The 15,629-nt window shown below is 59.9% G+C and overlaps 3 protein-coding genes across 3 annotated transcripts; 1 reads left to right on the forward strand and 2 right to left on the reverse strand.

Moving 5' to 3' along the window:
* Nucleotides 1–54: 54 nt before the first annotated feature.
* Nucleotides 55–2,680, reverse strand: CHLRE_03g154200v5 (uncharacterized protein). The gene is made up of 4 exons (XM_043060565.1): nt 2,419–2,680; nt 1,975–2,171; nt 1,701–1,845; nt 55–1,517 (listed from the first exon to the last, which is right to left on the reverse strand). Exons 1-4 carry the CDS (start codon nt 2,590–2,592, stop codon nt 603–605), a joined length of 1,431 nt encoding a protein of 476 aa, XP_042925694.1. The 5' UTR covers nt 2,593–2,680; the 3' UTR covers nt 55–602.
* Nucleotides 2,681–3,254: 574 nt separating this feature from the next.
* Nucleotides 3,255–4,970, reverse strand: CHLRE_03g154225v5 (uncharacterized protein). Its single transcript, XM_043060566.1, has 2 exons — nt 4,723–4,970; nt 3,255–4,630 (listed from the first exon to the last, which is right to left on the reverse strand). Exons 1-2 carry the CDS (start codon nt 4,888–4,890, stop codon nt 4,460–4,462), a joined length of 339 nt encoding a protein of 112 aa, XP_042925695.1. The 5' UTR covers nt 4,891–4,970; the 3' UTR covers nt 3,255–4,459.
* Nucleotides 4,971–5,070: 100 nt separating this feature from the next.
* On the forward strand, nt 5,071–13,752 carry CHLRE_03g154250v5 (uncharacterized protein). The gene is made up of 23 exons (XM_043060567.1): nt 5,071–5,450; nt 5,541–5,895; nt 6,070–6,176; nt 6,335–6,395; nt 6,509–6,635; nt 6,720–6,742; nt 6,884–7,043; nt 7,252–7,835; nt 8,062–8,214; nt 8,407–8,558; nt 8,697–8,888; nt 9,003–9,127; nt 9,283–9,448; nt 9,615–9,635; nt 9,776–9,897; nt 10,114–10,157; nt 10,259–10,391; nt 10,559–10,624; nt 10,766–10,846; nt 10,978–11,051; nt 11,160–11,217; nt 11,366–11,445; nt 11,720–13,752. The coding sequence occupies exons 1-23, from the start codon at nt 5,381–5,383 to the stop codon at nt 12,003–12,005; spliced, it is 3,240 nt and encodes a 1,079-aa protein (XP_042925696.1). The 5' UTR covers nt 5,071–5,380; the 3' UTR covers nt 12,006–13,752.
* Nucleotides 13,753–15,629: the final 1,877 nt, after the last annotated feature.

Consider the following 15,629-nt stretch of genomic DNA (forward strand, 5'->3'; position numbering starts at 1 on the left):
GATGCCGTGGCTCGCCATTTGGTCAACGCTGTTTGCGACTCCTTTGGTTCGGACAAAAATACTAGCGATCAACAATTTCCAGTCTTATCGGGTCTTCACATAGTATAGTTGATAATGACGAGCGTGTCTCGGTGACCTCGTCGAATCCATTCGTGCAGAATGTACGCTCATCGGAGAGCAAGGCACGCCGGCTGAGACCCTTCCCCCAACCGGTTGTAGCCATATCCACCACACGTTCCTCCAACCTGACCCGGCCCATCTTCAAAGCTATTGCTGTTGTCAACTAGCAGCCACCTGTGCCTTGCGTCGCGGCTTCAGCCCTGAAGATTGGGGCCGCATGCATCCACAACGCACCGCAAACCCACACTGATCAACCCCAGCCCGTGCCAAGCATCAAAACACCACGGTTGGGTCGCCTCCGTGACCGTACTCCCTTCAGAGGGTCAAGTCCGCGTATGTCGACTCGATCAAGCAAAATCACACATAGATCATTGTACTGTAAGCCATAACTACTGCACTATCACTGCATTGTTTCAGCCACTTGAGTGGACAACAAAGGAATGCGGCCGGCATTCAACACAACGAAGGAATGCGTGCCTGCCCTAAAAGTACTCTATACCCAGGCCGTCCTCCTCCTCCGCGCCGTACCCATACCCGTCGTCATCGTCCATTGCCTCCACCACGAGCCTAGCCCGCGGCGGGCTGGCTGGCGCCGGCTCCTCATCCATCTCCTCCTCCAGCGTCGGCGTCACCGCCATTTCCGCTGGCGGCGCCGCGGCTGCCAGTTCAACAGCCGCAGGCACATGCACTGCTGCAGCGGGCTCGCCGCCGTTGGCTTCTGCCTCGTCGCCTGCATCTCCACCCGCTCCACCCAGGTCTTCATCGAACATGTCAAAGGCATCAAGCAGCTCCGCGTCCACGTCCTCCTCGGCCGGAGTCGCAGCAGGCGGCGGGGCGGCAGGGGCCGGCGCAGGCGGCTCTGCCTGCTTGACACTGGCCGCCTTCGCCGCGCCGCGAGCGTAACCGCTGCCTGATCCCTGCGCGCCGCCTGCTGCATGCGCCGCCTTGGCAGCCGCCGGCGGTGGTGTGCCCTTGGGCGTTGTACCTGCTGCCTGGCGCCCCGCTTTGCCGCCTTTCCCTGCCTCCGGCCCTGACGACTTTGACAGTCGGCTGGCTTTTCGCGCGGGACCCCCTGTCGGCGAGTGTCCACTGCCACCGCCGCCCGAACCTGGCACGGGCCCTGCCCCCCCGCCTGCCTCCCGCTGCCGCTTCTTTCCTCCGGCGCTGCCCTCTCTGCTAACCCCCGAGCCGCTTGCGGGCGGCCGCGGAGGCCGGCTGGCACCCGACCCTCCAGCTCCTGCGCTGCCACTGCTGCCGTACCGGTCATGTCGGCCGCTGCCAGCCCCGCCCGCCACGTGCACATTGCCTGCGCCGGCGTCTTCCGGCGAGCCCCCGGCGCCGCTGCCTATCGGCGAGGCGGCCTTCGGGCTGTCGCTTCTCCGCAGCGGGGGCTGCCCCTGAATATTCAGCGACATAGTCGGGTGCGAGGCATACCAACAATCACAAACAAAGGCAGACGCGAGTGTTATCATTATCGGTACGGTAGGAAGAGCTGCGCACCTGTTGACAGGCATAGCCCCCTTCCTCTGCTCAAGATCCGCTTCCCCGACGGACGTACCGCCACAGCCCCACATCCGCACCTGCTGGTACGCGTGGTACAGGTGCCCGCTGGTGGGTGAGGTGGAGGGGCCGCCGCCGCCGCCCGAGCCGGAGGTCGTGCCGGGTGGCGAGTTGTCAAGATTGTCCTCCGCTGGCGCTCGGTAGGGCGCCGCGTCACGAGCGTGCCTGCCGTTGATATGTGCACAGGGCTTGGTTAGAGCGGTCGCATCCAGCTGCGCGGCGTGCCAAGCTACTCGTCCTACTCGCTCCTAGCAACGTGCGCCACGCAGACATGCTTTCAAACGGGAATCTCACTTGGTGTTGTACTGGCCAAGCAGCGTCTCCAACCGGAAGGTGCCTGTGGTGGGATCGAACAGCGCCACGCAGTCCAGGCTATCCCGGGCTGCACTGGCGCTGCCGTGAGCGCCTCCACTGCCAGTATACGCTTCGTATTTGCCGGACAGGAGCACATCCCATTCACACGTGGCTGAGTTGGCTAGATAGAGTGACACCTGGGTGGAGGCAGTGCAAAGCACGGCACGTCAGCGGCTGCGGTTCCAACTCGCTCAACAGCAACCTATGCGCGCATGCCATCGGCGATACCAGAGACTGAAGCCCGAGTCCCGCATTAATTCCGCAAGGACTTCAGTTTCCCTGGCAGTAGACCGACAGACACACTGGCGCGCCTCCTGGCGGGTTGGGTTCGTGTAACTGGGCAGCTGCAGTGCCCCTCTGACGCCGGATGACATCCAAACATACCCTATTGTCTTTGCCAAGCAAAAGCACTCCAGGTTGCTCGGTGTCCGCACTTGCTGGCCGAAAATCGTAGCGCAATCCAGCGAAGACAGTCTCTACAGGAGCATCGCCAGGCTCAGGCGCAATGCTTGGCCCCAGTGTAAGCATATAGTCGACATTTGGCAGCGGTCCGGCCATCCTGTGACACTTGCACAAATGCTCATTTCATCCTTTCAGCTGACGCGTTGGTAGATACCACTACCAGTACAAGTTGAGCGCTATAGGGCAGATAACGAGTTTAAAGAATAGCTATGAAGTGGTGTTGCCTCATGGCCCCACCACACCCAGCCCCGCCCCAAAATCACGCCCCCTCTCCCTAGGCACCCTGACACCCTTGAAGACCGGACCTGAAGCCGCTCCTCACGCAGAGCAATGGACTCTGTCTGCGGTCTTCATTCCATGTAAAACAAATTCATATCCCAATGGGTGACAGGACTGAAGTCCAGGCCACGCAGCATGCCTCAGGATGGAAGGCGCCGCGGGGACACCCCTGGGGGACACGAAGCAAGGCGCATCGAAGGGAAGCGGAGAAAGCCAGGGGTCAGGGGTAAACCCCGAGAGGAATGCGTGCGGAGTGGTTCAAGGAAAGTGCCTGGGCCTGCGTCCAGATGAGTGTTCCGCCGATCTGATGTGGGGTGCCCCCCGTGGGGTGCCCCCCACGGGTGCCCCTGTGCCGCCAAGAATCCAATCACTCCATACCACAGCGCGCCCGTACCCGTGCGCAGCTGACAGAGCCGGTCAGCCTGCCAACCAGGGGGCAGGGGCCACGAACCGGCACGACAGCATGCAGCATCCGTGATTGGGGTACTAGGACTTGTCGGAGCGCCATAGACCAGAGCATCTGAATCTAGCTGCAGCGGCGATAACGGATCAACAATCTTCTCAATGAGAACCAGAATGCAGGCCTACAATCTTTGTGGTTCTGCGTGCGAACTGATAGTCAGATGCATCGTTTCCAGGGTGCATCTGCCCGTGCGTCATGACTGGATCCCTAGGGGACTGAAGAATGCTGACACCAGACCAGGAGAGGTCCTTGACGGCCATGTCATACCCCGCCCTCACCTGCTGCAGACCATACCGTCGTATGTGTGAATGGATACGACAGGCTTGGTCACGCCTCACGGCGCCGAACGCCAGTGACTCACTAAACGCATCCACCCAACATAGCCACGCGTACATTGCTGCACCACCTTCAACCTACTGTAGTCGGTGGTGACGACACGTTCTTTAACTCCCAGCTAGGGCCGCGCTATGGCTGTGTGCAAATGTTTTGACATGGTCAGGTTGCAAGCAGCAAGCTGCTGTACATAGTCATGGGGCGGACCAGATGCGTGCAGCCCCATGCTGCCATCTCTTGTCCATGCCAAACATGAAACAGTTGGCAGTCCTGCAACTCAAAGAACGGTTTGGGTCCTTATCACCCGGCCGCGGCACAAACAGTTCAAGCAGCGTTCCGCAGTCCTGACTGGCCGCCAATGCGCTCTGAACGCCCCAGTGATTGTAACGTACATGATCCCCGAGTGCCCAGAAGTCCTCACAGACAAACCTGGCTGATCTAATGGTTCACTACAACATCCAGGCGAGTAACTGTCATCAATGCAGCTCGCCTGAAAGGCACGCCTGAACATGACGCAAATCTCTGGCAACCGACTGGAGGGCACACGCGCGCTGCGTGGCTACGCGATTCCCCCCAGCTTTGTCCCTGGCCCCGCTACACCCAGGCGCGAGTTCCGCACATCGTAATCATGAACATCTTACGATTTTTAACGCATGTCATGCCGACCGCTACGCTTTTGCACCAAAGCAACGTACGGCAATAACACACGCCAAGTACCCTCTTAAGGCACGATCAGCTTGGGATTGCCGGCGTTCTGCAAAACACGCGTCGTGACAACGGCTGCTCCACACTCCCATACCTAGCCGCTCAGATTGCAGTGGTAAACAAGAGGGACTTGCTGACGCGGGTCGCGAGCAATATATGCCCTGGACGTCAGGGGCGTGCCGCCTACAACGCCGACGCCTTCTCTGCCGTCCGTGCCGGCCACTTGTCAGCCGCTGCCGCCTCCCCACGTGCCTGGCCCTGCATCTCCCCCAGCCCCTCCAGCTCCAGCTCCAGGAACGCCGCCACGGTGTGCGACGACAGCGCAGCAGCCACCTCCTCCACAAGGTTGGCCACCTGCATACAACGCATGGAGTAAAAGCAGCATCAACAGGCACAGTTCTGCTTTAAGCGGCACACGCAAGTACGGATGATGTGCACTTGCCCACATTTGTCTGGATGTTCGAGAGGGACTGCAGGGTGCTGTGGGAACAGGACATAGGTTGTTGGTCGGGCTGACATGGCAGGCAGCCGCCCTCAACCTTGTGCTTCACTGCCTCAAGGCTGCCCTCACTGGTGGCACGGTTCGCCGGTGCGCCAGGCACCCGCCGGCGCATGTCTCTGAGACAATTAGCTTCATTACGCTTCCGTCGGGCGCGCAGCAAATTTGAGCGAGAAGCCATTGTGTGCTCGCATTGTGTGACCTCGCGAACAACACATGAATGCAGTCCGCTTGCACTTGCTCCTGCGTGATACTAATTTTAGGTGTATTGACACATGCTTACATTGCCTAGCAGGTTCAACAGAACACTTGAGTTTGCCTGAGTGAGCCTTCTTGGCCGCACAGCTTAACCGCGTTGACTCCTTCGGGGACGTCATGAAGTGATACAGAGAAATATGGTAGCGCGGTGGGGGCCCGTGTGTGCGGGGCGCCTTCTCAGCCTCTTCGCTAGCAGCCTGCTTCTTTTCGCGGTGGCTAGCAGAGCAGACACGGCATGCACGCTGGATGGCGTCGATATTGGCAGCACTCGGGTAGTCGTCTTGAGCTCACCTTGCTTCATCGCGAGCGCACCATGGACGCCACCGTCGTCCTATGTGGCTGTCAATATGACGGGTGGAGTGAACGGCTATGGCGCTCTGTCTTCTGGCTTCCTGTCCGATATAATCAGGGCCGCTGGTGAGGGACGCTGGCATTGACGTTTTTTTACCGTGACCTTGACCGAAGAGCACGTCGTTCCTGACACCCAGCTGCATCGTTTGAACACAGGCTCCCAGGTTCTGGCGCTGCAGAACCTGGCGCTCCTGCAGGCCAGAGTTGAAGTTTCGCCCGATAAGTTTCTTGCGCTTCCAGCGATAAATGCCGCTCAGGTCATCCTGGAAAGCATTACAGTGAATACAGACTGCTTGACGGTGCAGCTGCTCTTGGAGAGCAGCATTGCGGCGACATGGCCGCGAGGGACTGGGTACTTGTACGTGCCCGGGCCCTACACCCGCTCAGGCTGGAGCTACAACAGGGTTAACTTCACCTGTGACGTTCCGGGCGTACAGCTCGATGGGTCTGGTGTGCCCACGACCACAGTGCTGACATCGGGGCTTGGCCTATTTAACGCCCTCGTCTTAAGGTGCGCGTGTTGAACGGACTTGAGAGGCACGCTAGCGTTGAGGTGTGGGGCAAGGACTATTGGAAATGGGGTGGACGGGATCCTTCACGGGGTTTCAGCAGGGGACGCGGAAGGCACGGTTGCGAAGTACCGTCCGACGCACCGTTTCTCATCGGCCCTAATCCAACCCCACAGTCAATGGACGCCAGCGATGGGCGGCCGCTCCACCCCGATGACTATCTTGGTCAATGTGAACATTACGCTGAAGGCCAGCGCATGGTACTGGTCAAGGGGCCTCTCAGGTGCGAGTCGAGGGTACGGGCGGGGTATTGCTCACAGGCGCGGGGCAGGCGCTGTGGGAAGGCAGTTCGGCCCGGTGGTGATGGGTTTGGGCGGATGGAAGCGATGGGCGTTTTGCATCCTAAAATCTCTTGAGCTGCTACTGTCCTTCCCATTGCAGTGTCGCGAAACACGACCCTGCGAGGCCAGCCCGGGTCTCTGACTGTCATCGATCTGGAAGGGTAAGCAGGAAAGCAGCGGGTGTTATTGGGTTCAGCCGCAAGCGTCTGGGAACTCGTGCATATCTGAAACGCAGGCGTTTATTAATGTTTCTAGCACCCTTGCTGCTGCTCAGGGCGTCAACCTACATCACGGTGGCACCAGGCTTCATGGTTGTAATGGAGAACGTCCATCTGCTCAACATGGGGCCACTGCGCGGCGCACTCGGCGACCTGGGCATCTTACCTATCTTATCACTGCCGGTGGGTTCTTGGCCTAGGCCTGGGGTGGGCTCCGCGTTGACACTGGCGATGCTGCTCACTAACCCCATGCTTGCATTTGCACAGGCCTGGCTCTTCAACATTTCACGGTAGGTGCAAACCTAAAGGGTATGAAATACGAGTGCTTCACAGATTACTCATTGTGGCCATTGCTTTTGCTCATGAGAGTGTGCTCCCTGTACGACGTGACGGTATGTGACAGATTCAACGTGTGCTGCCTGTCGCCACAGGAATCCTGACGGCACGCAACTCACGATGCGGAACGCCACATTCACGCTGACTCAAAGCGAGTATATCTACTTTACGCTGTGGTCACTCGTGGTGACCACGGACGTGGCAACGGTTTCGGAGCAGGCGCAGCAACTGAAGTCAGCCACGTCCATCGTCAAGGTGCGCTGCCCTCCGTTCCTAGTCGCGGCGCTTTGGATGCAATGGGATGGGATCGGGTTATGGTACATAACGGCAAGTGCCTTTTGGTCGGGAGCACTTGGAAGCAGTGCGATGCAACCCTCATGCCCGTCTGCCAGTGCCAAGCACGGTCGCACGATTGTTATATAACCGTCTTGATGTTGCTGCCTTTGCCCGCCTAACGCTGCAGCTCGGCACGGCACCGAACCGTGACAGCATCAACTTCGCGCAGCTGCGTGGCATTGGCATGGACCTATACAACTTCAGCATCACGGCCGCTGCGCCCCCGGGTTTCGTGAACAGCGTTCCCGACAATCCCAACCTGCAATTCAGCCTCACGGTCCCGCCCGGCATCACGCAGCTCGCGGTGTACACCCTCGACGACCTGATCAGCGTGCTACGGAGGGTGCAGGACACCAAGCCGCAGTATGCCACCGCGCTGTTCATACTGCGCAACATCACAATCGACCCAACCCGAGCGGGCTGGCCAGTGAACGGCTTTGCAGTCAGCTCGCCAGTGATGTTTGTTGGACAGACCAACTTGGGCATCCCGACATGGATTGATTTCCAGCGGGTGCAGAAGTTCCTGGTGGTGACGGGCTGCGCCCCCGAAATTTATGTCTTCGTCCAGGGCCTCTGGATGGCGAATCTGCCCAATGCCATGGCACAGACGCAGACACCGCAGCCCAGCGGCAGCGCACCAGTCGGCGCTCACCTGGGCGCAAACCTGCCTGACGTGACGGTTTACGTGACCAACATTCAGGCTCGCAACACGTGAGCGCGGAGAGGAGGGGAAGGTGCCGGAAGGGGAGCGAGAACGCGGGCATGCACAAGTGGGGGAGCTGCAGAGGAAGAGGGAGGGGCCTGCGGGCCCTTGATTCCTCATGCGTGGGGTAGGGGTTCGGCAGGCCTTGAGCGGCTGGTAGGGTCGCAAGCTTTCATATGTGGTGCGGCGTCGCATAACGTGCTCCCCTCCCGTGATTCTTTGCCCCACGCGCAGTTCGTGCCCGGCGACCCTGTTATTCATGAACCAGTCTAGCATATCGGTGACGTACGCGGAGTATCGGCAGATCTACAGTGACGCCGCGAAGCACTTGGGAACGACCATGAGCGGCTCGGGCATGGTGCTGGGGTCCGACATTGATTACAACCTGTGAGCGGCACTTGGGAAAGGCACCGCGGGGGGGGGTGATAACGCCCGGAGGAGGCGGGGGTCAACAAGCTGCAGGTATCGGGATGATAGGGACGTGTGGCCGTCTGGTAGCCGAAGTGCTTCCAGATGGCGAAGCGCGTTTGGCCCTGCCCCTGCCCCAACATGTGCTGCACACCTACTTCCCGCCTGCAGGACAAGCGTGCTGCTCAATGGCGTGACATACCAGGACCTCGTTGGGTGGGGCTGGCATGGTTACAAGACGGAGGTGACTTTCCGGCCACCGCCGGGCGTCACCATCCTGTACAACAACGTGTATGACCCACCGTCCCCGCCCGCGTCCCAAGGTATGGCGCACTTGCATCTGCATATCGTTTCCAGGCTGCTGTCCAGCGTTGCTGCACGACCGTGTTGCGGGCTTGTTATCGTCTGAGCCTGGCTTCCACGGTGTTCACGGTCTGCCTGTGCACAACGTTTTCCTGCAGCGCCAAATGCAAGGTCCTCGGACGGCGAGAGCAGCCTGGCGGGCTGGCAGGTGGCCCTGATTGTGGTGGGCTGCGTCTTGTTCGTCGCCCTGGTGGGCGTCGTCATATACACGCGGACTGTAAAGAAGCTGAAGCAAGAGGTGGAGGCTGTCAAAAGCGGTGCGTCCGACAAGAAGAGCAGCAATAATTCAGGTGAGCAGGCCGGCCGAGAAGGGAATGTCACCAGGGCCCGGCAAGGACAGTGTCAAGCGCAACGCGCAAAAGTGCAGCTGCGATTCAGCAAGAGCCTGGTCTGTCCTGGCGCAGGTGACGCGGAGGCGACGAACGGCAACGGCACGCGCTTCGGAACCGGCAGCAGCCATCCGGGAGATAGCGGCCAGCATCCCGTCGCCACAGGCAGCGGTAATGTCCCACAGTCGCCGGCCGTTAAGGTGCGTGATCAGTAGGCGCAGGTGTCCCTGGTCGCGTGGGTGGGCACTTAGGATCCTAACTTTGCCGACTGTCATGCCGAGCGCGGCCTGTCCTGGTTTGCGCCTGTGGCTATGAAATCAGCGCTTGCGTCTCATGTGGCCGTTGCGCGCTGCAGGCGATTGCCGGGGCGACCGGCATGCAGGGCGAGGGCACCAGCGACGACTCCTCGGCGCCGCAGGTGGACCGGCCGCCGCTGGAGGTGCTGAACGCCATGATGGCCAGCCTTACGCAGGAGATGGATGACCAGCATCTGCGCATTCTGGAGGTCATTGGCCAGGGCGGTGAGTGTGCTGGGCACATGTGAGAGGGCAGTGGGCAGCGGGTCAGCCCGTGGGGTCAGCCCCCGTACGTATGTTGGGTGCTGCGCCTAGCTGCCTTATACCAGATGCGTTTGGCATGGACTGACAGCCCAACCCGCTGCTGGTGTGTGATCACTATGCACCGCAGGCTTCGGCGTGGTGTACAGAGGTGCGTCCAGCAGGCGGTAGCAGCTGCATGGCTAGTTGCGGGGATGCAGCACCTTGCCAGCAGATGGACGAAACTGTAAGGCAGGGTCCGCCATCGGCTTGACGCATTTGTTCGGTTGTGTTTTGCGCTGCACCGTGCAGGCCAGTGGAAGGGGCTGAACGTGGCGGTGAAGACCATTACGTTCCAGGACCGGGTGGCGGGCGGCGAGAAGGCGCAGCACAGGGCCATCCTTGAGGCGGCCATCTCCTCCTCGCTGGCGCACGTGAGTCCTGTAGCTCTAGCTCAAATTTGGAGTCTTAGCACTGCTGGACCCGAAGCTACAATTGCGGCGGCACGTGCACCGTCGTTTCGCGTGCCGTGCCGTGACGCTTGCGTATGTTCCTGTGCTTAGGCTGACAGTAGCGCTGTACCATTAGCAGGCATGTGCCCAGCTTTCGAGTTGTCGCTCTAACCCAGTAAATCTTGCCCATGTCCGCAGCCCAACGTGGTGACGACGTACTCGTACGACATCAAGCCGCTTACGTAAGCACGTGTCCTATGTAAATTGGGTCTGGATTTACAATTGCGTGCCATGTAAGGGTCCCTCTTGATTGTGAAAGGTGTCCTTGTCTGGCGATGTGCAGGGTGCAAGGCGTGCCGTCAACTGACAGCCCCGGGAGTGGCAACGGCGCCAACGGCACGCCAGGGATGAAGATTGTGGACAAGCGGCCGGTGCTGGACTGGAAGCTGTACCTAGTGCAGGAGTTCTGCGATGGGGTGAGTTGGCAGCTGGCATGTGGACTGCTGCCACGGCTCTGATTTACCGCCTTACTATGTGTGGCAGTGCAACCAGGCTGGCATGGGTTGACTCTCATTGCTACGTAGGGCGCTGGCGTTGTCCTTTACTAAGGCGTGTATTGTGCCACTGAACATGCACGCTTCAGGGTTCCTTACGGATGGCTATCCTCAAGCGCAAGTTTTATGACGCGAAGAAGGACGAGCCGCGCATGGTGCGCAAGGGGTTCCACCCGGGCTAGAACCATCAGTGTTGGCATCATGCTCTTATTGTCTGCTTGCTGTATGCGGCACGCTGCTAGCTACTCCTAAGTTGGTGCACTGGATGGCCACGCCTCTCACGTTCATGTTCGCAGGAGATGATTCTGGACACGTCCGTGGAGCTGTGCGGAGGCCTGTGCCACCTCCACGAAAGAAACATCGTGCACGGGGATTTGGTAAGCAACTTCGTGTACCATAGATTGAAATTGACAGGCGTGTTGCGCGGCAAAGGATGAAAGGCGCCTGCACTGCGGTAAGGTTCGACAACGGCTGCACTGACCTTTGAAATTCTGCAACCTGGACGCAGAATCCTAACAACGTGCTGCTGAAGCGTGACCCCACGAAGAAGTACGGCGCCGTCTGCAAGATTGCAGACTTTGGGTAAGGAGCGCAACAGCCATGCGGTGGCATAGCGGGACATTGTTTACGCCTCATCTGTTCACTAAATCTCTCATGGTCCCATCCATCTCGCGCCTGTGACACTTACAGTCTAAGCATCAAGATGAATGCCGACCAGAGTCACATCAGCAACATGCGGCGCGGCACGGTGAGCGGGGCGAATCATCAACTCTGCAGCCCGATGGACATTGGCCGTTGCTCTTGTGTCCTGATGGCATGATGCGAGCACGCAGGTGGAGGTATCCGGCACGCAAAGCTAACGCCGTGTCCTCCATTCCCTTCCACTTGTACTGCAGCCGTTTTACACGTGTCCGCAAATCCTGGCGCGGGGCAACATGACCAAGGCGGCGGACGTGTATTCCATGGGCGTGATGATGTGAGTGGGCCACAGGGGGGGACGGGGCTCCATGAGAGCTCCTAGTCAAGTGGTTTGCCGGCAACCTCGCCCTTCGGAGTTCCTACGACGCTTCGTCTTTAACTTGCAGCAGTCAAACGGGTTACTGTAAATGCCGCTAGCCCTCCGCAGTCCAGCAGCCCCTTGCACGGCCCCCCGGCCACCGCACCCCGACCCGGCTCCATGTCCTGACGATTAGCGCCTTGCTGACCCGATCCCATCGCGTTGCCGTTGCTCCTCCTCAATACCTGGTCAGGTGGGAGATGTACCACAGCTGCATGTCGTACCGCTCTCTTCCCAGCGGCTTCGCGGCGCGCGAGAGCTTCCCCAAGTTCCCGCGCAAGGCGCCGCACGAGTTCGCGCGTGTTGTGGGCTTGTGCCTGGACCCGGAGCCCTCGCAGCGGCCCGCGTTCGTGCATCTGAAGGAGCTGCTGGAGGCGCAGCTGGAGGCGCTCAAGCGCGGCGACCTGCGCACCGGCGACGAGGTGCTGGGGCCGGACCCCGTCGGCGACGCCACACACATGGCGTACTGCCAGGACTGATGAAGCGGCAGCGTGCAGGTGGTGGCTCGGCTCAGCTTGGCTGAGCAGGCGGGTGGGTGGATGAGCAGCTGGACCATGCGGCACGACCAGCGAAGCGCGGCGTGGCGAGTGGCGCGGTGGCGCAAGCGGTCGGCTTCGCGGAGAGGAGCGTATGGGGCGCCGGACTGACTGGGGCGGCACGGTCAGCACCCGGCAGCCGGCGGGCAAGGCTGCACTTGAGGTGTGCGGATTGAGGCGCGCGTGCGCCACGTATGTAGTACTGCAATGTGATTCTTCGTAAGCTGTTGACTTCGTGCATGCCGCGCAACGTAGCGGGAAGGTGGGTAGTCTTCATACAACGGGGCGGTTGGAAGGGCTTCTGGCCGTCGCACTGATTGCTGGAGCCGGCATGCGATGCGCAACAGCCTGGCTGCTTAGAATGTACGACAGGGGCAGAGGGAGCTTGCATGAGGAGTTGTGTGCACCTGGCAGGGTCACCATGACGGCATCGGTGTGAACAGTAATGACGTACGGTGATTTCCTGAAGCGCTCGGTGATTCTGCATATCCTTAACCAGCACTTGATGCGCGCATATTGGCCTTGGCGACACAGAGAAACCCCTCTTGTGTATTTGGAATGGAGCGTGGTAGCATTTGGTGGGGTGCTGGTTAAAAAGGCAGACCGCTTGTGGCTGCCTCTCTGCCAGCAGTTATAAGGCCTGGATGATGTCTGCGCACTTTGGCGCTTTGGAGCATGGCCATGGAGCAGCCTATGGAACGCAGTCGCTGCAATTGGGGCATGGAACTGTTGGAGCATTGCTGTGACGCACGGCTGCAGCCGTGGGCAACGGGTCTTCCGCAGGAAGGCTGCTGCCGGCCCGGAGTATGGTATCATTTCAGAAAGCATTGTGGGGCCTGACGCTTGCCCATCCTGGGCCCTGCAGCGCATGCTTTTATGACTCATAAATATACAGTGGCGACATGGACGGTCTGCTGATGCGTGTGGGCTGCGGTGGGGCCTTGAAGTAGGGAGCTTTTACCCCAGCGCAGGCGGATACAGGTATACGGGCAAAGATTGGAGGTGGCCTCGGATGTGTAGTAATAAATTGCATTGCTTGTCGGTGGGTAGGGCGCATTGTGCAGGCTAGTTCTACGTTTGATCACAGTACCGGTGCCCTCGTTCATGCAAGGGTGCAGGACGCAGCAGACACAGGATGTGGGTTCTGTGATACTTTGCGAGCTAGTCTCAAAAGGTGGAATCATGGTATATATAATGACAATGGGTACGGCCGCGCTTCAACAGCCGTGACTAACACACGCAACTGGTATTGTAACACACAGCCATGAAGCTGTCCTCCTACCGGTGTTTCCTTGAAAGGTGTGTTGGGGGATGCATTTGAATTGGCAGTGAGCATTTACAAGTTTCCCTGCCTTCAAGCTGGAATGTCAATGGGGGGGCTGTGCGCGTTCGGTTGTACATAGAGGACGGGAGGGACAGATCGTGCAGATGGGTGGCAGGGTGGGAGAAGACAGATTGTGCCAGTTGGGTTGGGCAGCACAGATGGACAGTGGGGGCCGGGAATGAGGAGCCCGAAAAGACAGATGAGCCAGTGCGGATGCCGTTGCAGGGGGAGAGTGGGAGACTAGACTTGCTGTGCGGGGCAGAGGAGAGACGCGAGTATGGCACATGCGCCAGGAACCCGAGGAGAGTTGACGTAGCGTTGCAGCCAGCAGCGCCGCGGCTTTTGCTCCGATCTACTCCACTACTCCAGTACCCCTGAAATTACAGTTCTTGTACATGCCAGCACATGCGGTAACTTGTGCTGCTGCGCAAGTCCAAGCATAGGGGGAACGCGGGAAGGGGTAGGGGATGAACAAGAATTCCAGACCCCACCCTGCAGAACCTGCCGAACCCCCCTGACCGACGACCGACCGTGCCGTACACCCCCAAAATCATCTCTGTTTTCTTCCAGGATGGTTTCTAACGACTGCTTTCAGCGAGCCCTGTTAACATGTAAAGGCGGGGAGTTCGCAGGGCACGTCTTGACCACACCCATGTTGTCAACATGCTGTGAACGACTTGCGACCGTTCAGTTGCACCCATGTAAAGCATGCCTACGAGATCTACCTACACATGGTACATATACATGCGTTTGCCTCCGGCGCGCAAGCACCGGTCCGCGACTTGAGGCACGTTCTGGTCAGGCGAGACGTGCCTCACCCAAACATCCCAACCCAACATGTGTTGACGGGCAGTCGCCCTTCGCCTTCTGGCAGGCTCCTGACATTCCCCAACCTTTAAAAGCTTTCATTACATGCTTTGGGCAGCGGCCTGGGCTTGCCCGGCTGTCTTACGAGGCCCAGACGAAAGTTTCCGACGCATCAACCTTCGGGCCACGACCCCCTCGACTTTGAGGGCCCAGATCTCTAGTGGCTTTCGCGGATTTGTTCGCTCTGCCGGGACTGGCGTGTGTGGGCCAGCTGGTTGCAGCGCATGACGGCCTGAACGAACTGCGGCAGGCATGTACACGCCCTTGGGCGTGGGGCTCCCGGTTTGGTGAAGCGTGTGTGGAAATGTATGTGACTGCTGTGTGGGGGCGGGTGCTGCACTGGAGTACGCGGGCGCGCCTGCCGTCGCCCCTGCCGGGGCCGGCGTCGCCTCAAGAGGCGGCCGACCGGTTTGCGGTGGCGGTGGCCCTTCTCCCCGCTGGCTGGGCTGCCGCCGCGCGTGCCGCCCAGCTGGCTCGGGAGCTTGCCGCCGCGCTGCCGCTCCCGGCGGCCGACATCGTGAGTGCTACGGCGGAGTCGGTGCAACAGGTGGTGCGGGGGCTTGGCTGGTTGCAGTGCGGGGGGCCGCCCATCCTGCTCACTGCCTACACGGTGAAGGCGGGGACCGTGCTACAAATGGCTCCACAGTTAGCCGCCCTGAAGGCTAAGCATTTGCAATACGGTATGTGTGCGACGCGGGTGTGTCGGGGGTGGGGGCTGCCCTGGCGGCGGGGGCCTTCGTGTGCACCTTGGCCCGCTTGTGGTCGCTGAAATGGGAGAATCATCATAAGGACGCACTGTGGCGTGTGGCCGCCAACGCTTGCTGGGCGTTTCCACGGCATGCTAGCGAGCGTGCGCGCGGCGTTGCTGTTGACCCGTGTTGGGCGTGTGGGGTGGACACGCAGGATGGGGATCGGCGTCACTGGTTTGGGACTGCTGTCCCTGCGGGAATACATGGGGATGGCTATGGGTTTCATGCCAGAGGATGCTCTAAGTGCCTTCTCTCGTGAGGAGTTGTGGTAGTGCGCCCGCCTGCGGGGCTTGCGCCACCTGTGTGGGATGTGGTGTGTCTCGCTGCTATGTCTGCCCTGGACTTTGGTCGGCAGCGTATGGTTATGGCCGGGCTGGCGGCGCGAGCGAAGCTGCCGTCGGCCCGGGTGCTGGAGCATTGGACTTGCCGTCGTAGCTGACTTCTGGGGTCGTCTTCAGACGTTTGTGACTTTGGGTATCAGGCCAAAGGGTTGGGACACTGTGCCGTCTGCGCATCCTTTCATATCTCGGGCTATTGGTGAAGGCATGGTATTTCGCTTGCCGTATGACGCTGACTCCCCGCCTCCCTCACCGTGAGAGGTTGTGGGTGTGTGATGGGACAGGGTTC

This window comes from Chlamydomonas reinhardtii, chromosome 3 (genome assembly GCF_000002595.2).
Source record: "Chlamydomonas reinhardtii strain CC-503 cw92 mt+ chromosome 3, whole genome shotgun sequence".
In the NCBI taxonomy this organism is placed as follows: Eukaryota; Viridiplantae; Chlorophyta; class Chlorophyceae; order Chlamydomonadales; family Chlamydomonadaceae; genus Chlamydomonas; species Chlamydomonas reinhardtii.

What these genes read in the sequence shown, in the direction of transcription:
- CHLRE_03g154225v5 (XM_043060566.1), bottom strand. Translation starts at nt 4,890, where the DNA reads ATGCGCCGGCGGGTGCCTGGCGCACCGGCGAACCGTGCCACCAGTGAG. An exon ending in TCTCGAACATCCAGACAAAT is followed by an intron (nt 4,631 to 4,722) that starts GTGGGCAAGTGC and finishes CGTTGTATGCAG; the next exon opens with GTGGCCAACCTTGTGGAGGA.
- CHLRE_03g154200v5 (XM_043060565.1), bottom strand. Translation starts at nt 2,592, where the DNA reads ATGGCCGGACCGCTGCCAAATGTCGACTATATGCTTACACTGGGGCCA. An exon ending in TGCTTGGCAAAGACAATAGG is followed by an intron (nt 2,172 to 2,418) that starts GTATGTTTGGAT and finishes GCCTCCACCCAG; the next exon opens with GTGTCACTCTATCTAGCCAA. An exon ending in TGTACCACGCGTACCAGCAG is followed by an intron (nt 1,518 to 1,700) that starts GTGCGGATGTGG and finishes CTGAATATTCAG; the next exon opens with GGGCAGCCCCCGCTGCGGAG.
- CHLRE_03g154250v5 (XM_043060567.1), top strand. Translation starts at nt 5,381, where the DNA reads ATGACGGGTGGAGTGAACGGCTATGGCGCTCTGTCTTCTGGCTTCCTG. An exon ending in TCTCCTCCTCGCTGGCGCAC is followed by an intron (nt 9,898 to 10,113) that starts GTGAGTCCTGTA and finishes CCATGTCCGCAG; the next exon opens with CCCAACGTGGTGACGACGTA. An exon ending in TATTCCATGGGCGTGATGAT is followed by an intron (nt 11,446 to 11,719) that starts GTGAGTGGGCCA and finishes ATACCTGGTCAG; the next exon opens with GTGGGAGATGTACCACAGCT.